Source organism: Toxotes jaculatrix, chromosome 21 (genome assembly GCF_017976425.1).
Source record: "Toxotes jaculatrix isolate fToxJac2 chromosome 21, fToxJac2.pri, whole genome shotgun sequence".
Classification (NCBI taxonomy): Eukaryota; Metazoa; Chordata; class Actinopteri; family Toxotidae; genus Toxotes; species Toxotes jaculatrix.
Genome location: NC_054414.1, coordinates 12,953,989 through 12,977,237, shown reverse-complemented (window position 1 = coordinate 12,977,237; position 23,249 = coordinate 12,953,989). Strand labels below are relative to the sequence as shown.

General features: G+C 42.3%; 1 protein-coding gene across 2 annotated transcripts in view; it reads left to right on the top strand.

The window, feature by feature from the left end:
* The window catches only part of vti1a (vesicle transport through interaction with t-SNAREs 1A), a 110,085-nt gene that overhangs the window by 70,046 nt on the left and 16,790 nt on the right, over positions 1-23,249 (top strand). The window contains exons 6-7 of one of the 2 annotated variants that reach the window (XM_041067284.1): positions 1,351-1,421; positions 4,857-4,918. In XM_041067284.1, coding sequence (XP_040923218.1) covers positions 1,351-1,421; positions 4,857-4,918 — 133 coding nt within the window. Of the gene's footprint in view, positions 1-1,350; positions 1,422-4,856; positions 4,930-23,249 lie in introns of both variants that reach the window. The other variant, XM_041067286.1, reaches the window with a different exon arrangement.

The window sequence follows — 23,249 nt, the reverse complement described above, 5'->3', positions numbered from 1 at the left end:
ATGTGACTGTCTGACTGCACTGTTTAATCTGGGTATCCTTCAATCTGTCTCGTCCCAGATTAGAAATTAATGAAGGCAGGAAGAGACACATTTGAGTCAGTTACAGTGTAGGGGGGTAAAAGGAATGGGATGAATGGGAGACGAATGTCGTTCATTTGACAGTGCTTTCTCTTTTTTCTACTTCTCCCTGATCCCCTTTCTCCGTCTCTTTCTCTCCCACTCTCTCTCTCTAGCCTTCTCTCAATTTCTCTCTCTCTTCTCTTGTTTAGCTGCCAGATGTAGCCCATTTTTGCACTGCTCCCCCCAAACAGGCGCTCAGCACGTGGGCCCTTTGGTGTGCGGCACCTGTGTAGTGTAATACAGTCAGCAACTGCGTTGTTTATTCCGGATTTGTTTGGTGTGCTTGAAAGCCTGTCTTTGATCCATGCAAAGATTCTGCACTTCTTTTCTTTTTTTTCCTGATTCATCCTCTGCCTCCCTCATTTTTAAACGCTAATGTTGTAGCAGTGTGGTTACACTGATGGCAGCAGTGGGTTTTTAGGTGTGTGTGAGTGTGAGTGTGAGTGTGTGTGAGTGTGTGTGCAGCTTATTTGGTTTATCTTTCTTTTTTTTTTTTTTTTTTTTGGTTCCTTTTTCCGTCCCCAACCCAGGGGACAGGAAAATGACAGTGGCCACTGACGAGCTTGTCAGGTGCCTTGTCAGGGATGTTTTATAACTGTGCGTTAATGTGTTTACATCTACAACTGACGAGAGGCATTTAAAAAAGAATGGCTTAATGAATATTGCATTGGCTGAGTGGACCCCACAGGCAGGCTGGATGCTCGGGTATTGTTGTCTAGAGCTTCTTGTCTGTTTACTTCAGCTTTTTAAGAAGGTTTAAAAAAAAGAAAAACACTTCCCATAGCTACAATATTCTACTGTCTGCCAGCCTGATGCTACCTCTATCCTGTGTTGTCTCTGTACACTGTACAGTTAGTGTACAAAATATTGCACAATGGCTATATTGAGAATGCATGCTCTTTCCATTAAAAAGGCTCACTGAGTAAATCCAGGTGAAAAATATCACATTATTTCCACCTTAGTCAAGATGGTAAGACGTAGTTGAAAGAGACAGAAAGACGGAGAATAACGTTTTTTTTATACAGCTGAGACATGACTGGTCCAAAAGAGAGTAAAAATCACTAGAGACCATGTTGGGATTTACAACAACATGGATATGACATGTAAATGTTGTATATCATTTCCTGCTCTTCTTTGACTCATTTATTTCATGTTAACCTGAATGCTTTTGCTATTAATTTTGTAAATGGTGGAAATATTATCATCATCTTCTGTCTGCTTCTCTTGCAGAACAAGTGGGTCAGGAGATTCTTGCCAACCTGCACACTGACCGTGAGAAGATCCAGAGAGCCAGAGAAAGAGTGAGTGCACACATGCCACCTGCACACACTCATCTGTCTATTTTAACAACTGTTTGTGAGACCATAAAGGTGTTTACAACTGGTTAACAACACTGACAACATTCTGGTTTGCTAAGTAAACATGCAGATGCAAGTTTATACACACAAAACACAGCACACACACTGTCATGGGTATGCTTCGACTTCAGCAGAACTGTATTTACAAGATACCTAATGTGCTTATTTATTGATAACACTGCATTCAAGTAGATCTTTTCATTCGCCTCACAATTTGAATTTGAAAATAATAGAAAGCTGAGCACATCACGTGAAGTGGAATGTGCATGCTGGTGTTTATACATTATTGGTACCTGCACACCTTTCTCCACAATTCTTCCCCTTCCTCTCACCTGAATGGCGTTAACTTTGCCAGCTGCCATCCTTCCTCACCCACCCTCCTTTACTTCTCAGCACTCCTCTCCGGTTTCCCTCTCTCCTTCTCACTTTCCCTCAGAGAGTCAACCCCCCCACCCCCGGCCCTTAGCACTGCCCCTCCTCACACCCAGCCAGCCAGCCAAACAGACAGGTAGGCAGAGACAGAAAAGACCAAACACAGGAAGGGGGCCCAGCCCTGTCGGCCCCCTCAACGCAGAATGCTTAAAGATCACAACATGGCAGTGGGCCTCGCACAGGCGATTTCAAAGGAAATCAAACATCTCCTTTCAAAACGGTCCACAGTGTCTACTGAGAGTACCTGCTCTCTCTTTCTTTTGCTTTCTCTCTCTCTCTCCCTTCTTCCCATGAGTCTTCTTTGCTCAACTCCCCCCTCCCAAAAACACACACTCAGAGGGCTTTAAAGGCAGTTTGTGGGGCAAAAGTAAAGTAAAAAGAAGCAAAGATGTAAAGACACGGGGTGGGAGGCCTGGTTAGCAGCTTTTTTTGCATTAAGAGATGGGAGGAAAAGGAGTTACAGTTTTAGCGAAAAATGCCAACACATGGACATGCAGACACACAAATGTACACCTGCAAACATGCACACAAACACAAACACAAACACACACACACACACAAACCCCTATGCTCAGCAGGAGGTGTGGCCTTTTGTTTTGCTTTTATGGTACAAATAGAAGTCAATGGAAGGTTTCAACACTGGGTCAAAGCAGGATGCTCCTAACTCTGAAACCCAGAGTGGACTGTGGAGAGCGATTTAATGGTTCTCCAGGCTAACTGATAGAGAGTCTGACAGGTAGCAGGGGGGTGAGTTTTAATAATCACCCCCTACAATTAGTAATTCATATCTTTGAATCAATAATTCAAGTGTATAAAATTATTGATTTGAGAGTAGGAATAGCTAATTTCAGAAAACAAAATAAGCAATTTGGGTACCCAAATTATTCATTTGTTCCTCCAAATGAATAATTCTTGCCCTTAAATGACCAAATCATACTCTCAGGCTTCTAAATTTGTTCCCTCCTCTCCCTCTTGATCAAGTGCACAACTTCTCTCTTTATCTCATGGACTTTGCATTTCATGATCATACATCTGTAAATTACACACCTTGTATTAAATAATTTGAGGGCACACATAGGGCAAACATAGCTGCTAGCCTGCTGTTTAGCCTCTCTTCCCTAACTGAGTAGAACTGACCAAAACAAGCTATATATTCAGTGCCAGCTGTTAGGATAACCTCATACTATTGATTTAAGGGAAAGACATATTGTGGGGCTTTGTCATGCTCAGTTAGCTTACAAACTTTAATGCTAAAAAATGGCACTTAATAGATCGAAAGGATGTGGATCAGAATATGGATGTAGTTTAATCCCATCGACCCAGGATATCTATGGCAAATGTTCTGTACATGGAAGATAAATGGTTGGAGAAACACCGTCCTCCCTTTATCCCCCTATACAGGCAACCACAGTTAAATTTAGACAGTCAGCTGCACTGAAATATCAGTTGGTTTCCATTTCAGGTTAAGGAGGAAAGCATGCGATTTGGTGAGAGGCTGTGGAGAGAGGGAGAGGAACGGAAAGAAGGAATGATTCAGAGAGAGATATATTTTGGGAGAAAGTGTGAAGTATCTAGGGGACAGATCTGTGGGTAGAGGCAGACATCAGGCAACTGCAGGACTTGTTGTCTTTGCCAGAGGGCCCAAACCCCAGGTCCCCCACCTCCTACCCTGTACCACATGTATCCTTGGCTCTTGCAACCTGCATCGCACCAGCCCAGGCTGCCAGAGGGTAGGAAGGAAAGATGGAAGAAAGAGGAAGAAAGTAGCAGTAAAGGAGGGGTAGGAAGAGAGGGTGTATTGCAGGCAAGAGAGATGACAGCAAGAACGAACAGGAAAAAGAGTGATGCTGAACCATTTTAGAGAAGAGGGTGGCTGAAAGAAGAGATGTAAACGTGAGGAATTAAAAATAGAATAGAAGACAATAGAATACACTGATGAAAACATACTGAGTGGGAATGACTTTATTGGAAAAGCAGTGATTATCTCAGAGAGGGATGAAGATGAATGACTCCCTGCTGACTCTAGAGAGAAACTCTCTGCAATGACTCTTCCCCACACTCCCGCATCATCCCCTAGAAATGCGACTACAGGTAGACGTTAGTGGCAGCTCGCTCAGTGCAGTGTCAGCATTTTTTTGCAGTCACACTCATATCTTGTTGGCAGCGTCTCTGCCAATTCCCTTCTCTGTGAACATCCCTACACCAGATAAAGAGAGTGGAGTGAAAACATTCCTATGACCCCTGAGGAAAAAAAAGGCAGAGGGAAAGAAAAGAGAGAGGATGGAGCAAGAAAAAGGAAAATATCCAAGGCAATTAGCCCTGGATAGCCATGATCATTATTTCAAGTGTGCCTTCAAGAACTCCCTATGCTTGCAGTAAAGTAAAGGACCCTTCTCACTCTTTTTTTTCTACCCCATTCTAATGTTTCTTTTAAGTTACAAAGGTTTTCTATTGATCAGGAAAAAAAAAACAGCTCACGATAGCTGTAGTTCATAGAGTGGGAGATCTTAAACTTATAAGCAAACATCGATTTTATGCATAGTGGAGCTATTTATGTTTTGGTAGGTCTAGCAGCTTTTTAAAGTAGCTCTAAAAGTATGTTTAGAAGGGTGGTTTAGTAGTGGGCTGTCTCTAGATAGGTGAACCAGAAACCCTAAGGTAAAAAAGCAAGCTTCAAATCAAAGGGTCTCTGATTCATCATTCATCTTTGGGCTGAAAGATGAAGTATCAAACTTTAGGGGTGTCTTTTTCAAATTGCTGTTGAGCAAGGTGCACAAGTTTATAATGAGATGGTCAATTTTTTTTTAATAACAGTGTATTTTGAAGTCAGGGGAGGAGTTGATTTTGACCTTACTTGTGTCTTTATAGTCTGTTCTTAATATCCTTGAGAGCTGTTGGATTAGAATGGAAACTAAATCCTGTCTTTCACCGGTTCTGTCTCCCCAGCTGAGAGAAACGGACGCCAACCTGGGCAAGAGTTCTCGCATCCTTACCGGCATGCTGAGAAGGTAAGAGGCAGGTAGGGACATTGTTTCTGCAACTCTCTGTATGTCATTCTCTAGCAGTGCTGTGAGCTTCATCAGCGTCTGATAAAGTTTGAAATGAGATCAAATTTGTCCAACTTTTTTGGTCCATTTGTGATTGGTATTTAACACTGTGTTGCTGATGGCCATACTGCTTTTCACTGTATTGCTTTTCCAAAGAACACAGGTGGGGATGTATAAATAAATGAAACAATGAATGAATGGATGAATTAACACAAAACTCTTACCTTATTTGGGTACTTTATTACTTATCCAGCAGTGTGATCATAAAAATTTGAGGGTCATGTTTTCTTTGTGAATTTCTTTAATTATGATTCTAATAATTCTGATTAGTTGTACAAAATGTTTCATCAGTATGATGCTAACTATGTCTGAGCAAACCAACCAATTAAACTAACAAACAGTGTGTGTGAATGACTGTTCTGGTGCATGCAGTGGTGTTGATGTTAAGTGCCTGGGTAGACTGAGAAAAGGGTAGCCCTGCATAACATCCCGCAGAAAATAACTGAAAAAGACAAGTGCACACTGTACGTGTCTCCATTCTTGTCTTCTGTTTGCCTTTGTTTTTCCGCCCATATTACAACCCGTATTCAACTTGCAGTCTTTGTCTCTCTTGCTTGCTAGTTCATGCACAAGGCAGCCTCCAACAATCACACAAACACATGCAAATATTTCAATAGTCTTTGCATTATCTCGTGCACTGTCTCCTAATACACACACACATGCACACAGTCACACAAACGCACACACACACACACGTACCGTAATGTCTTGTCACATCTCCATTTCATAAAGTGCCTGTGTGCCTACCCCTGAACCGTGACGCCACGGTTTTGTTTCTCGCTCCCTCTTTCTTGTTTTTTTTTTTTTTCCCTCTCCCTGTCGCCCACTGTGGATTTTGATTAAGAGTAATATGTAAATGACACAGACTAAATGTAAAATCCTGGGTCCAGGAAGGAAGTGCCAATTGAAATAGATGCTTCAGTGCCCGTAGACAATTTAGAGGGCGGCTCACAGGGCGGCCAGCAGTTACTAGAGAGAGAAGGCCTGAGAAGGGCTGTGATGCCGACTGTAACCAATATTTCTGCATATGTCTCCATTTTGTCAAGTCTGATTATGGGAAGAGGAGGAGGATTGCTGGGTGGGTGGGTGGGGGGGGTCAGCTCGCCTGGCATGTCACCCAGAGCTGTCCAGAAATCATTCATCATTCCCTCCTCCTTCCCTCTCTTCTTCCCTCCGCCCCCCTCTGGAGCTGAAGTAAATAACACACACTTATTTCAATATTATCATATTAATGTTAAAGTTCAGCTGTCACCTAATGGGAAGACTTAATCAGACGTAGCATTTTAAGAGGCAAGCTGCCACCCCACCCCCCCGCCTCCGCCACCCTCTCCAGCCCCCTCTCTTGACGTGCCTTACCTCCTCTGGTTAGCGCCCCGCTCAAATCAGGATTTATGAGGGCTTTCCAAAGTGGGGCCCGGCTGCGAGTCTCTTCGACTACCACCCGCCTTTCTGCTTGATAGGAGCAGCACAACATACGCCCCCCGCCTTCTTTAACAAAAAGTCATTTTTTTCTTTCAGTTTCTTCAGTGTTTGAATAAAAGAAAGTGTGTTTTGTTGTAAGGTTGTGGGCTGGAAACGTCAAAAGTGAAGTCATTTATAACCAGAGATAGAGAACTGAGAGCAAAAAGTAAGTTCAGGATGGTTCAATGATATCCCACCCCCACCCCATGTTAGGCAATTCTTCCTCATTTCCCCATTCATTTAATTATTTGCCCCCCTGATTTTCTTCCTTTTGATTAATTGTTTATTTGTGTGCGATGTCAAAGCAATTGTAGTTTCTTTACACTGTAGAGAGGGGGGTGGTTGCTTTGTCATTCCCTGTAGCATCTGTAGAGTAGTGCAGTGCTTTAACTCTTCCAACAGTATGTAAAGGACTTTTACACATAGGCGAGTGAAGTAAACCTCTACTATTATATTTATTCTATATCACATATATTTATATCTATTGTAATCTCTGCCTAGCTTGTGTCACAAGCTAGGATCGACACAGATACTCATTTATGCATAGGTTGATAAATATTACATTTTTTGTTTAATTTTATTTATTTATTTACGTGTGTGTGTGTGTGTGTGTTTTCTTTTTGTTGGAATGCAGCAATTAGCTAAATTTGAAAGCCAGTGTTTTGTTTTTGTTCAAGCCAAGAGTTTTGGGCAATTGTTTTACATCTGTACCACAGAGAAATATATTGTGTTTTTTCCTATTGAACTTCAGTAGCAAGCACAGCAACAATTTTAAGTTGATTAGGACTAGTCAACGCTATGGCCTTGATCCATACCAGACAAGCGTTTTCATTGTTAATGTAGTTTGTTTTAAGTCGCACCTCTTCTTGAAGTGCCTTTATGGTCTAGCGGATATCACCCCAGCTGAGAAACAATTAGACACTCATTAAGCTGGCTGTCAGGGTTCAAGAAAGCCAATTAACTTAAAGACTCTGTGAATATCACTTATTGCAAGAAACATTCAGAAACACACACATCTCAAATAACTGTTGCTTTGTTTGAAAATTAATCTTTCCACATTTCTGACTGTGAAAATCATCACTGCCAATGAGGGTAATTAGTATAAAACACTGTTTATAGGTGCTTTTTATTGGCTGGGTTGTGGGTTGATAATGAGTCTCACAAATATAGCCTCTGTCTCATGTCAGCTCTGTTCATATATAGTGGATGTCAGTGGTCTAGTGGTGGGCATCCAGGGCATCCACTCTTAGTTAATTTTTAATTCAGTCATCTGAAATCCTTTGGGTTGTAATTATACCGTGACAGGCACAGTGATCCCAATGAGGCAGAGAGGCAATTCTGATATTATATTAATATCTATGATCATCAAATGATCTATTGTCATTTCGTATAGTGCCTGGTTTCACCACCAGTCCCCCTTGTACCACAAAGAAAAGATCTGGCAACAACATTGTCTTGCAAGAGTTTGCTGAACTTTAATTGGTTGCATTCCTTATTAAAATAAGTTGATTTTTAGTGTAGATGTCTTCATAATATATGATACATGAACACCTAGAGTTAAGAGAAAATGCTGGTTTGGTTTGTCTGTTCTGGGCTACTCTAGAAACATGGCGGGTCAACATGGCAGGCTCCATGGAAGAACAAAAACACGAGTTGTGATCAGATCACCCGAGATACGTGATTATACACTAATGAAGACATAATTATGAATATTATATTCCATTTCTACCAATAGATCACCCTAAATCCTACACACTGGTCCTTTAATCCCATAAGCAGGTGTAGTACTCGTTAACATCTTAGAATAAAAACTCGTCTTAGAAAACACTAAACCCATGTACATTTGGAGTGGTGATTACCCCACTGACAATAAACGCTTTTTGGGGAGTTAACTAACCCAAACTGTAAAATTTATCATTCAAGCCTTATAGCAGATAAAGGACACCTAAGCCCACAAACACGAGCAAGGATTTAATCCCCCCGGGCTCATAGATATTAGATGGACTCTCTGATGTCAAATAATTTATACTGTATATCTATCAATTAGCTGACAGGAAAGTCAGTGGATCTCCCTGGAAACTAATTGGTCTTCGTTACTCTTCAATTTGATCGAGTTTGTTGGACGTGGGTTTGGTGCAGACAGCACCGTGAAGCATTACAGCTCACAGTGTGGATCGCTATATCTGATTAGAGAAGCCACAGACCTTTTCATAAGGTCTCCGTTGTTTCCATGGCACATTGACACATGGCTTCTCGCAAATACAAAATGGCCCTGTGACTGTACCATGAGCATTTCTGCTCCTATACTGAACATCTCAAGCATCTCACCCACCACGGTCAGAACAGTTGGGAATGGGATGCTGCCCCAGACCCAGTTAGGACCACTGGGGTTCCTGGCAGCTTCACGGAAGGAGGGGGCACAGTGAAGGGCAATGAAGCAGGGAGGACGAAGGGGGGAGAATGTATATTTTGAAGCAGAGGGGTTGTCTGCTCTCGCTGGCAGCTGATCCCACATGCAGGTGGTCGACTCAGTCGCCAGGCAGATCAAAAAGTCAAGGCCCCGGGTGGACCTCCCTTTGAAATGGGAATGGGGCCTAGATATCAGACAGAAAACATAAGCAAGCTCCCAGCCACAGAACAGCTCCATATTCATGGCTGGAACTGGCAGTGGTGACGGGCAGGCAGGATGGACAGAGCCTCAGCCTTCAGAAGAGGACTCATGCACACTCTGGACACTGATTAAGAGATCAGCCCATGAGCTGGGGTGAGGATGGTGCTGTAGCTCACAAGCTAATGCAGCTGCACTGTTACCAAGACACAAACTTCCTTTCTTCAGATGTGTTTTGACAAGCTGTCTTAATGTTCAGCTAAGTTCATTTCTCTGATCTTACATAGTAGTTGCATGTGTCAAGCTCAGCGCAAATATAACAGATAACTAAGTACAACTCTCTGAATCCTGTTATAATGTTGGTCTTTTACTGAAACGGAAATGAAATCTATTCTTATGACTAATAGGCAGAAAAGGGATAGGGGCAAGCCATCCTCACTAATGGGAAAATCAAAAGTTTCCTGTCGGCATAATTCCCAGGAAAGTGGGAGTTTTTTACTTGTTTGCTTGGCTCAATAAACCAACATGCAAACAGTGTCATGAGCCAGTAGACCAAAGTGCATGGCTCAAGAAAAGCATCTGGAGCAGGGAACTTTTGATTCCTTACGATCTATAAGTTTTGCCTCACTTCTGTATTATTGGCAAATATATGTACTCTATCCATTTGTGTGGAATATTAACTACTGAAATATGTAGGTCACATAATTAATGGAATTCAGCTCTACCAGTCATCTCGAGAGCTGTGGTGGGATCGGAGTCTTGGGGCCCTCTTGAAGTCTTGTTATGAAGTTGAACAAAAAGATTTTTTTTTTTTAATTGAAGCTGAAAGATGGGACAGATTGCAGTTGAGGCGGGGGTTTTTTTCTCTTTTAATTTATTTATTTGTGTTGCCCTGTTTTAGGGCAAAAAGAGCAGAGGAAAAATGGGAGGGTGGGTCGGGGGGTCAGACTGGGTTGTCCAGGAGAGTCATCTTAGTGGAACAGTGGCAGGCTTTCTGTGTTCTACATGTGCATGTACTCACCATCACATGCAACATGGATTTACAATCATACATACACATTTATTTTCTCTTATTCTGTTATATCAGAATATTTGTGTGTACTCCATGCCTATGACATTGTGTAAGACATGGTTGCCCTATTTTACATTCTATTTTACTTTGTATTACAGCTGAACTCATCACAGTAGCCATAGCCGAGCTTCGTGTTTTCTGTCCCGAGAGTGGCAGATCACTCCCAGTGGATCTCACTCTCTCTGATCTCCTCTCCATGTTGCTGCCACGATAATTCCATGTTCTACAAAACACATTCCCTTTGCTTTGCAATTTGTTCAGCCTGGCATCATTACCACCCCATTCAGCCTCTGCCGTGCCCCCCCATCCCTGCCCCCATATTGCTGCATCCCTCTGGGTCAGTCCTATCCCTGGCCTTTTCTGCCCCCTCCAGGGAAGCATTCTGTGCTTTTTATGTCCAGTCTGTTTTTATTCTATCAAAGAAGCAAAGTGCCAAAGCATGAATTGTATCTGTCCCCACTGCAACCCCAAGCTAAACTTTAAACATATCAAGATGAGCGCAGCTGTGGTGTGCCTGTGCATGCATGCACATTATGGGTGTATTCAGTGGACTGAGGGTAGCATGTTAGCCTACAGGAGGAAGATATTTGTTGTTAATCATGGTAGTTACTTTTATCAGACAGGCAAGTAGTACTGGAAGACTATGCTAGGCTTAAAAGCCCATTTGCTAAAGCATAACAAACATAGGTTTAGGTTAAGGTTTGTAATTTGTGCCACTCATACTTACACTGACCATACACACTGTACACTTACTGCCCATATATGCAGACTCCCAATGTAGTGTGTGCAGAACAGCGAACACATCTTCTGTCCATGCTGCTGTCTCCATCCATGGATATGATGAATACATCAGGACTCTTACCTCCACTCTTCTACAACTCATACTTGTAACATCCTCCGGAATTAGAGAGATCATATAACTTTTATATGATATTTTACACCATGCTGAATATTAGAGATTGAAGATGTAAGTATTCCCTGTGAAAGTATCTAACAGTGGCTTATCATATATAAAAGGGACTCGTTTGTAAGAGAAAATGATATTGAATTCATTTTGATAATTAGACCACGGTTTTATTTTTATCAAGCTGTTTTACTTTTTTGTTTTGAATGTCAGATAAGCGTCTTTAAAATCTTCACTTTTTCCCATGTTTGGAGATAGGAAATACTTTTTAATGTTCTTGTGTGTCTGTGTGTGTGTGTGTCTGTGGCTGCAGGCTGCTGCTGGGACAATGACAGGGTGCGCCTCAGCCTCATTACTCACTGCTCCTGAGCCAAACAAGCACCACTGCCACCTCTCTCTCTTTCTCTCTTTCGCTCTCCCTCCTGCTTTATCTCTGTCTTTTTCTCTCTTCCTCCACCTCGCCCATTAGAGAGTGCTGATGGGATGTTTTTTGCAGAAAGGAAAATATACACACACACAAGCCTGGGCTGTAGAGGAAGGGATTGTTGACAAGGGCAAAGACGTGTTGTTGTTTTATATAAGGGATGCATTTGTCTGTTGAGGACTGACTCGCTTAACTGGCTGCCAAAGCCCCCTTTTTCTCCCAACATATCTCCCTCTCTCTGTTATCCAGCCAGTGGCAGCTTCTTGTTTTTTGATAGTTCAGGACATAGTTGAATAGTAATTATTTCAGATGTGGTGGTGAAGAAATTCTTTATATTTTTTAAAACCAAAGTCATGTGAAAAAGAAAAAACATCAAAGTTGGAGATAGACAGCAAGTTTCTCAAAACGGTAAATAGTGAATTCTTCCTAATTCATTTTAAGGTAGTTGACATTCGCAATCAAAGCACAGTAAGGAAGAACTACAGTCATATTTTAAGTGAACCTGCTATATCAGCACAATTAGCTATGGGCTTAGGCCTTGGACTGGACGTCAATGCTAAACTTCAGCATTCCAACAAAAAACACTTTTTGCACCATCAATTTTCCAAATGCTCTAGGGTCAGCCTGCCACGACATTGAGGTGATGCTTCGTTCGACCTCGTTCATCCCATCCTAGTTGATAGAGCTTCTTTTTTCCCCTCCTTTAACCCTGACAGACTGTCGTTCTGACGAGATGACTGGAGATCAGTGGCGCTCTCATCCCTTGAAGTGGCTCCAGGTGTCACTCCAAGGGTACCCGCCCTGTTTGATCTGCCGTTGAGCGCCTGTCGGGCCACGGCACCCTCTGATTTCCCCGTCAGAGGGGAAAGAGGCTCTCCTGTCCAAAAGTTCCTCTGCTACTTTTGAGTGACAGCAAGGGAGAGGGATTGGCGGCCATAGAGCAAACCATAGCTGTAACCGTTGGGGAATGGACTCTTTCCTGTTGTTATTATTCCCAAGCTCCCTTTTAGCAGCTATAGGGAACCCTCACACGCACCCCCTCATGGGAACATTGTATAGAGGTGATCTTGATTTGATATGCCAAGCCCCAGCAGTCCAAACAGCAGAAAAGGAAACAAAATAAACATCAGAAAAAACTAAACCATTTTCACTGATCATGCTGTGGGCCTTGTCTTAAGAAGAACAAAAAACATCCTCTCAGACATCTTCAGATGCTGTCCAAAGGAGGTCCCTGTCTTCACTGAGGATCTGCACAAACAAAAAGGACAGATGAAACAAAATGGAGGACTGGAGGTATATATCTTTTCAGCAAACGCAGATGCCTGTATCCTTCCTCCCTTACGTTTTTCCCCCACCTACTGTGAGCTTCTGTAGAAATTACAGGTGAGATCTCAGTCTGTGGCAGGGCCTGCCTTTCGTCTAGAGGGAGCAGGGGGAAGGGTGGGGGATTTGAGGGGGGAAGAAAAGACTGAGGAGGAGAGGAAAAAGAGATTCATGCTTTGCAGTACTGCTGTGTTGTTTGTGGAGTGCACTCTTCCCTTTGTATGTCTGGTGATAACTTATTCAGCATAGGGCCATTCATCCAGGGGTTGAGCGCGGGCGTCCATCAAGACGGAAAATAATGAGGCGACAGCAGCGCAGAGGATAGCTTTCTCCCTCTGCCTAGGTCGCCCCCCCCACACCCACCCCTACCCCCCTACTCCTCCTCCCCCTTCTCCATCTCCTCCTCCTCCTAGCCTCCCATTATCAGCCGATTTAAATAGATAATAGGGGGCCTTCTTCAGGACATTTTGAAGCAATTAGAATCTATCACATTGTCTCTTCTCTGACTGTTGTTCCCTCCCAGCAAGCCATTGTTCATACTTCTTGGCATAGTATGCAACAGCTGCCTGGAATATTGTGGAATGCCACTGCATTACTGGATGCCAGTATTTGTGTCAAGAAGGAAAGGGAGCTATTTTGTAACCTATATCTTTGCAATAGCCTCTATACCTATGTGCACGTCATCTATTCCATCTTGAACCATGAGAGGACATGAGATCTCTTTGCCATGATAAGTTGTTCTTGGGCTGCATTGCTTGCCAGGATAAAGTGGCTTTTTCCCAAACACTTGCACTGTACATACCTTCCCTACACTTTCAGTCAACTCTCATTTAATTCTTCCTCTCACCCTCTTTATGTAGTCCATTTTTGTTGGCTAAGAACATACAGTAGCATACAGCATGGGAAAGGGAAAACCTCTGCCCCATGTGCTCTTAAACTACCTTAATCAAAATTATCACAGCTGATAACCTAATGGTTGAGTCAAGTCAAGACAGTTTTATTTAGATTGTGCCAAATCAAAACAGAAATTACAGAAATGATCTCAGGGCACTTTTCATATGGAGGAGATCCAGACTATATCCTTTACAATATTATTTACAGAGACCCAGCATTCCCCCACAAGCAAGCACTTGGCGACAGTGGTGAGGAAAAACTCAATTTTATCAGGAAGAAACCCCAATCAGAACCGGGCTCTGGGTAGGCAGCCAGAGACAGAGGAAAGAGAACATAGGATAGGAAATAGCAAAGTATGTCCAATAGGTCGTAAGGTTCTAGATTGCACCGATGCATAGTTTTCTAAGTCTTTTTGAAAACAGTGATAGTCTCAACAAAATAAGTCAGCTGTCTAGGTCGTGTTTGCATCAGGATGGATGGTTAAGTATAGTTTTTGCTGTTATTGTTGTTGTCCCTCAGATCTCTCTTTGGCAGGGTGCTAGAGCTTGAAATATTTACAAATGCTGAATTTTGACTGTTTTTTTTCTCCTTTTAATATTTTCTTCTAACCCATCAATCATTTACTGCGCCTCTGTTTGTCTGTATCTCATCCTAACAGACCCCCAGGATGGTGCAATGAAACAAAGGCAGTACATTGTTGCCATGTTGTTGATGGCATAAAAGATCCCCTTTATCACAATGGGCAAAACAATAAAAAGAGGACCACTTTTTTCAAGGAAGCAGAAAGGTTGAAAGGCAAGGCATTTGTAGGCATCAGGATTCAAGAGGAGCTCCCGTCAAAATACTTCAACAGCACATTGGTCCCTTTTCTAAGCAAAAAGCTTCTAACCTTGAGTGCTTTTATACTAGGCACAAAAACAGATTTTTTGTTGTATTTTATGTTTTTCTATCCCAGAGGCTAGAAGGCAAAAGGACAGACCCCATCACCCTACCCATCCCTTACTTTGGTGTGGTGGTGCTTGCTGTGAAGGGCATTCCATGATGTGTAAAACGGAGCAGTGTTGACAAGTACTGTAGAAAACAGAGCTTTGAAAATATCTTATTTGTGAAATCCAATCTCACAATGCAGTCTACTATTACACAGAATGTCAATTAAAATCTCCACTGAGTTCAGTCTATTTTCATATGAAAATTGGTGTGAAATTCTGCTGACAGAACACAAGCGTTTCAGATGAAAATAGAAGGGATGACATTTTGTGCCTTTAAGAAAACAACTGATGTTCGAAGACGCCATCATTTTAAATTACCACTGCAGCAACCTATAGACTGGAAAAAAAAAATCTAAGACTTATTTTGAAGGACCCTGTGGTTCAGCCTGTTTAGGAAGTGTTAACATTGGGCTAATGTTAGCCACTACCTGTCTTTGCTGGGATGTGTCTTTGGCATCACTGTTATTTGAAAAATGAAATTCTCCAACAGAATGACAGGGATGTCTGAGATATTGCATGTGACAAAGGAACAAAACAGACAGAGACAAATCCATAGTTATGTGAATTACCAGGCTCTGACAATGACTCAGGCATGACCACTGAGATGTGTTGTAGGCTTTTGTGTGGACTGAATTGTGACGATTGAATTACGGCAGGAAACCCAATGATACACTATTTCCCTCTGTGTAGAGTACTGACACAATTCAATTTCTGACACAGGTTGTTTTGTTGGTTAGTCCTCTCCCTAGATGCCTCTGTCCCAGTGGTGAATTCCAGTGAAAGCAATGTTGGACACTGAATCGTAACGGATTCATAGTTGAAAGTGAGTGATGTTGAAAAGGCCTTTTTTTTATGATTGATGCCTCAAACCATCATGTGTTGTAGCCAAAATCGTAAGGACAAAGCAGAGTTATGCCACAAAGCCTGTTGAACCTTGATCAGCGGAGAAAACCCCAGTGAAGTCCAATGCCCATAGCATTCAATTTTAGCCCGGGGACCATAGGAAGTTTTCTAGATGTTGTATAATTAGACGGTATGCAGTTAATCCCTAGAGACTGTTTGGCAGGCCCTATCTTTCCACTCTCAAGTTTTTTGCTCATATGTAAACATTTTAAATTCATCATTTATGGCTTTAAAATGATTTTTCTTATTGCATAAAAAAAATGTTGAAAATTTCCTTCAGCATAATTTGTATCAGGTAGGTACATATACCTTGATATAATGATGATCTGGCATAATTCTGAAAAAGGACTCTTTTACTACATGACATACCCTGGCTGAGAAATTTGCTAGAGTCAAGTGCAGTACACATTCAAGCCCTCGGCCTGGCTTGGGTTTTGGGGAGTGAACCAGCCATGCACGGCTGGTAATGACAGGTTCCATGTTGCCCGTGGCTTGTGGCCCACTGCACTGTTTGTTTGGAGAGTGGTGCTCGGCCGTGAAGTGCTGGCCCAGCTGGCAGCAGTTCCGTTGCCCCTTTGGCCCGATGGCTGGGGCTTGTTTGGCCCACACCAGCCAGGCAGACTGGCATCCAGGAGGCTGTGGAGGAAGAGACGGAGGGTGTGGGGTGTGGGGTATGTGGAATGGGGGGGGGGGGGTTAGAGAGGAGGGGAGCTGTTGGCTGAGCACCCTGGTGCTAGGCCAGGCCTGTTGCCAGCTGGAGTGAAGACTTCCCTGCTCACACAACGATCTTCACGTCCCTGTGGCGACAGGGATCTTAGTTTGCACCTCAAGGGTCAACATCATACCATCGTGATCTGTCTCAGCTTGAACAACCTTGCTCACAAAACAGCACTGAATACTTAGTGAATATATATTTTCATTTTTTTCGTCCCTACTTTTTGCAGCCAACTCTCTTTTGTGGTCAGTAACACAAGCCTGGTTTTAAGACAACTGACCACTTTTCTATTTATTTTTTTTTATTGCATTTCTGAATACCCCTGTAGTGCAGTATAACTCAGGTAGTGTTATTTACACACACATAAATACACTTTGCCTCCACAGTCCAAAAGTTCAGTTGCCCATCTTGTATCTGCCAAAGTTCTTGCAGGGCTGTGAAAATGAAAATGCTGACCTATCAAGACATTCCCTTCACTCTCTCGAGTGTTATTTTGAGGATTATTTCCTATGCTACTGGCAACAGTAGAAAATAAATGCTAATCAGAATTTAACAAAATTCTCATACACTAAGATCTAAATAAGATTAGCAAAAAGTCATGAAAAGGTCTTGTGATAAATATTTTCTTTGATTATATACGCTGCTTGGTTCAACAAGAGGCCATGAACTCTCAGCCCTGACCTTTGTGCACCTTTACTGCCAGAAGTAACTCTATCATTGTGCTTTGGACAAATACTTGAAGTTACGCTAGTTAAAGAAATATGTACAACAAACAGCTGATTTGAAGCATCACAACTACTGTACGTGGCCTGTATTTTAGCCTGGTAGCCACAAAGATAACCCATATCCAATTCTTTCTAAACGATCACTGAAACCCCTGAAGACTATTGCCTCTCAAATTTAGAACTGCTTTGTTTATTTTCTAAGTGTTTGCTGGGTCACATGGGTACATCCTGTCAGCCATCGTGTAAACTTTAACCCCCACCCCATATTCTGATGGCGCCAGGGCTAACATTGCTTCAGTGTTAAAGGGAAGTTGTGAGGACATTGATGTCTTGGCCTAACATCCTGGTGTCACTTTCCCAGCCTGTTTGTGGAGCCCGCCAATCCCCTCATTCTCCTTAGCTGACCTGAATGCATCACTGAGTATCACACACATGCGAGGAGCCTGATATCCCAGCCAACAACAAATGTTTTCCTACAGTTACCGTTGCATTACTGTTGTACACAGCCTTCGTCCTTTGACCTGGCTCGCACTGAGGCTCTGTCGGTTAGATGTTTTTCTCTTCAGGCCAAGACTCTATTTTATTTAACAAGACGTTGATGCACACCCATCCCATCTAAAAGTTTCCCTGTGGTATAGCATTTCAGAACAGACTTGACATAAACCATTTCTAAACACTGGTTTCATTTCACCAATCTTTAATTACATCGTTTGGTAGAGACCAAAGTACAGAGTTGAAGCAAAGCACCATGTTAGCAAAGCGTATAATAGTGAGGGATACCACAGCCAGAGGACAGTGGGTCGAGAAAAGGGAAGAATATTGTACACAAACAAATACTGTAAGAAAGCTTAAGGTGTTAAGGATTGACAGACTTTTATAGATAGTTTTGATTAATTTCTTATGGCATAAAGGTTGACTGGTTTGGCCTTTAGCATTTTCATACTGTTTGGTTAGTGATGGAATGTCTGGTTTGTGTTGGTAATGGAAAGTTTTCAATTGTGAAATTTGTGGTCATTTTCAACATATCTTAAGTTGCTGTTCATTCACAAAACTGTGCATAAGGGGCTACATATTACCATAAATATGGACGTAGTTAACATAATTTCTCTATTATGACCTTTAAATGAACCTCAACTCAACAAGACAACAGTCCCTATTTCCTGTCAGTGTGTATTTCAGGATTCATGACTAATGCCAGCACTATTACAGCATTGTTACTAATGAAATTGGTGCAATATTTTTTGCCTGTCTTTCATTTTTTTCCCTGTTAACTTATTGCTCAACATATTTGAGCTTAGCCTCAAAAAGCCAGCCACAGTCAGTCAATTAATTGTAGATATACAAACCACTGGGTTGCATTCCAGTCGCACAGTGTTTCTGTGTATTATGGTACCATGAAGAGAATCATTGTAGCCCCAAGCGATGGACAAGCCTTCCTCCAGCTCTGTGACAAAGGCTGCTGTGAGGTCGTGCCCCAGGCCAGGACTATCAGAGCTATCTGTCCAGCAGAGAAAGAACATAACAACGAGCCCTGTCAAATAATGGTGTCAACAGTGGGATTGTTTAGGTTCATTTGTACAAGGAATGTCCCCGGTTTAATGGTAACGTGTCGCAGTCTATTGACTCATTGGGTCAGATTTTATCCCATTGTTGTTACTGTTTCTCTCTCTGAGTGTGGTTTGCTGGAGAATGGTATATTGTAGTCTATGTTATATGTTGATTTAAAATATTTCTCTTTCCTCAAACTTTTAAGATGTCAGAAAGGTCAGTTGTCAAGGATAGTTGGCCTAAAGACATAGATGTGGGAGGTGACATGAAAACTGATTTTTCGCTGAATCTTTCCTTGCCTCCCACTGAAACTTGTATTGTATAAGCCTGACCAGAAATTCCCAGAGTTTTTTCTTCCTTGTTTATTAAGTTTGGTTGTAGTTCAGTCATCAATATGTAATATGCAGAAGAAGGTAAAATGCTGCAAGTCTGGCAGTGAGACTCTGTTGATGAGCAACAGTGTAGGATTTATGGTCCCTGAGCTGAACTCACAAATGGACTTTTCAGTCACTTCTTGGTGATCTGGTGCCTGCAGTTACCACAGCGCCTTAGCATCTATGAAAATCTTTGTGTGTTAAATGTGGCTTTCTTCACATGAAATTCATGGTTTTGAACTGTAAGTGCTCTCTTAAAATAAAAGAAACAACAGTTTTTGGTGTTTAGTGTAGCCACGCTGTTGTGAAGGAGTCCTTCCAGGGTTCCGGATGCTAGTTGCCTTCTGAACTGTCAGAATGTCCATTATTATTGAGCCCCCTCTGCCATGCCTTACCCTCTGAGTTTCAGCACTTCCTTCCTTACCTGACTGGCTGGATGAAATGATTTCTTCTCTCCCCTCTTCTTCTCTAGTCAGAATATTGCTTCCCCCCACTGCCATGCCACATCCCCCTCCTGCTCTCCTAACGGTAAACGTTAAGATCCAGGAGTGGATCAATGGCTGTTATCCTTTGATGTGCCAGGACGCATTACGAGCGGTGAGTTCTAATTGGAGCAGAGAGCTGAGGATCAATGTTGGCTGTAATTGCCTGACACAGGGATGGGTGTGAGACTTTATTATCATTAATATTTAGACATGATGTGGGAGGACCCAGCCGAGGCTAAATGTACAACGGCGGTGCGAGCCTTTGATCTTGGGAGATAAGCATATCGATTGGATGTTGGTGGGGGGTGGCTGAAGGAAAAGAGGTCGCGGAAGTGTGGTGAGCTGGACGAACGAATTAGCGAGGCCCGCACCCTGGATTTTATCGGATTTCTTGGAGAAGGCTCAGGAAAGGTCATACTAGGCAGCAGTCCTCTCAATAGCAGCCTGGCATCTGGTCAGAGTCAAGGGTGGAAGGAGGGCAAGTAGGCTTAATTTCGAGTTTGGCTACAAATAGGAGACAACCATTACATTTACAGAGGAAACCATTATGCATTCGTTATTTCAGTAATTACTGAAAAAGTTAAAAAGTTCCAAGATAACCATGCCCAGTGCCCTGGTTTAGGCGTTTTTTGTAACTTCACATGATTTTATTTTTTTCCATGAATCTAACTTGTTTAGGGATGGATGTAAATTTAGCAGTCAGAAGAAGGATGAATGAAGAGATATTTAGTCTTTGTCTTTTTGACACGGACCATTGTTTGGGAGACGTAACAGAATATGATGGAGGAAGAAGCCCTCAGGCTCAGGGCCACTTCCATGGTGTCACCAAACACAAAATAATGTTACCTAATCTTACAGGTAAGGGAGGGGGTGAGACTGTCTGATGGAACACTCCCTGTCAAGCAGTGTGACCAGAGGGGGCGGGGAATATCCCCTGTGTTCATGAAGGCTAAGGGCATGCTGAAACTGTGAGGCGGTCATGTAAAGGCTCGACTCTGTCTCCTCTTGTCTCCTCTTTTTTTTTGTCACCTATAGTTCCCCAAGGACTGATACTTTAATCATTGTACTTAGCAGGACAAGGATGGGTAACAGGTCGCACAATAACAGGTGTGTTAGCTTTCATGGCCGTGACCCGCTGCCTGATACTGGACAAACTTAGTAACCTGGAAGGATCCAGGTCAGTAGGGATAGTGACACAAACAGAGATTAAGTGAGGGGTGGTGTAATGTAAAATGACACTGACTTGACTTTGACACATGCATTTTCCAAAAAATTCCACCAATCAATTATTCAAACCTTTCTTTATAAGTGACCCAGTGAAGACATAAAAGAGCACGACAAAAGATCCTCTGTGTTCATCCTGTCCATGATCCGAAGTTACATGAAAATTTGCCCCATTCCAGTAAGTACAAGTCATACAAGATTATATATAACATATATATGTTTATATCACATATACTTAGCAAAGCAGAGTAGCTGACTACCAGTTTTCTCTTCTATGCGTCCTCTCATCATCTCTTTTCTTGTTTTTAAAATGCAAGCCTGCGGTTGTTGAGGTCTTGCAGCTGGTATTGATGATAGGTCAGCTTTATCTTTACATTTGTGTGGAACTCTCAGGGTTGTGCATCAAATGGCCCATTATGTAATGATTTGATCATTATGCCAGCTTCAGTAGCATAAACACATATCCATAGTGTGTATATCTATTGTGCTTGTGCACTGTTTATAGAACTACAGCAGTAACCAAAGAACAGGAAGTTTTCTCAATTATGACTTCAAAATATACACTTCACTCATAAATAATAAACATGGTAAGAAAAACACAAATATCTTGGCAGAAAAGAGCTGACATTTGCCATGTAAAACCTTGCTTTTCATCAATACTGTAAGCCAGTGTACTTTTCTCTATGAAAATCTGCAGTAAGGCCAGCTTTTGTGTTTTTACCGTTTCAGTTCAGTGTTTACAGTGTGCCCACATTTTCAAAGTTCTGGTGTTGCCTCTTGTAAAAGGCTTGTCTTTCGACAGTTAATGTTAAAAGTTAGCTCAGTATGCTCGGTACTTTGTATGCTCTCTTGTGTGCTCAAATGTGTGTGTGCACGCATGTATATTTCTGAAGTGTATTTGTGTGTGCCTGCCCAGATTTGTGTGTTTGCCTTTATTTGTGTTGTGTGGCTGTGTGTGTGTGTGTGTGCGCACACATGCCCCAGTGCATGTGGATAAGGGAGTGAGATAAGAAGGAGATGAAGAGTCGTTCAGAGGAGCTTTCTCACTCAGAGGCGTCCCCATCTGTTCGCCTGGGCCTAATTGTTCCTGGGTGCGAAGACATGGAAAAAAGGGAGGAAAGCAACTGTACTCGTCCCCTGTCCCAGAGTTATTTCTGTAACATTAAAAGAGCACCACCAGCACGCTCCAGATTATTGCCATGTAAATAATGGCGCTTGGCTCGATTCGCCGCTAATGAATGTCATTTACTTTTCCAAACGAGGATTAATTATCGACCGAGGACCTCTCTCTCCTCCCACAGGGAGCACGTCGCAATTAACTGCCAAAAGATGGCTGCTAATATTTGTGTTTTTTAAATGTATCTATATGTGCGTACATGTGCATATGTTCCAGTGACATGGTGAATAACCTTCCAATTAACTGTCTGCTTAATTCTGTGGTGAAACTGAGAGAGACCAGCAAGAGGAGAGGAGCAAAAGAGGCCCATGTCAGTTTAATGTCCTTGCCTCAATTGAGTATAAGGGTTTTTGTTGGATGTTGGTGTTGGACATTGTTGTTGTGAAACTAGGGGAAAAGAGAGAGTTGTGCTGCTTTGGAGCCAGCCTCCTGGTTGCAAAATAAGGCCAGGAAAACAAACACAGGCCTCAAATTAGATTTCCCAAAACATAGCATTCCCTCTCATTTTACACACCACTGTGGCCTGCAGACGAGAATAGAATAACCCGTGAAATCCGTTTCGGATTCAGAATGGCACAGTCACTGGAACACTTGACAGACGATTGCCCTCTGGATCTATCCGATGACCCTTTTTATTTTCCAGAAAAAAATCTTTCTCAATCTTTCTCAAATTTACCTACTTTACGTATGTTGAGAAACTGCCTAGTTAATGTCACAGGTCACTGATAGAACTGGTGTCAAATCCACTTTCCTCTTTCCTAACACCTTCCCTCCCATGAGTCCCCCCCCCATCAGTCTGTCTCTCCTTGTGCAGGACTCTTAGCTAATGCACTTAATCCAAACGAAGCAGAAGATGGGTATAAGGGTTGTTTCTGTCGACGGTGTTGCTGTTTGAGGCGTGGACCCCTTTCTGAGAACCTGTGACTTTGATAATGCTGCAGAGCTGAAAAGGTTAAATTCAAAAAGGCCTCAACTTCTGCACGAAAAATAGGAAGAGGTCTGTGCTGCCAGATTTAAACCAACAAGTCATTTTTTTTAGTAAATATGAGAATTTTTAGTTTTGTTGTTGTGTTCGGTCTTGTTGTCAAGTGGCCTTTGACCAACTGACCAAGGAGAGTTGAATAATCAAGGTAGGAGAGTAACTAAAAGGAATTTTCACATAAAAAAAAATCACATTATTTCTTTAGTAGAGCACAAGAGACTTATGATCAGTTGATAAGAATTCTGTATAGAATTTTTGGCTATTCTTAATCAAACTACATTCCCATCAGTTTTGTTTACGTCAGCATGAGGCCGGTCAAGGTGAGAGCTGCCATGCAAAACGGGGGCTTGTGTGTCAGACGTGCTCACAGAGACAAGGGTTATGATTATGGCTAACTGTGAGAAAGGCCAGGAGGGGGGCAGTC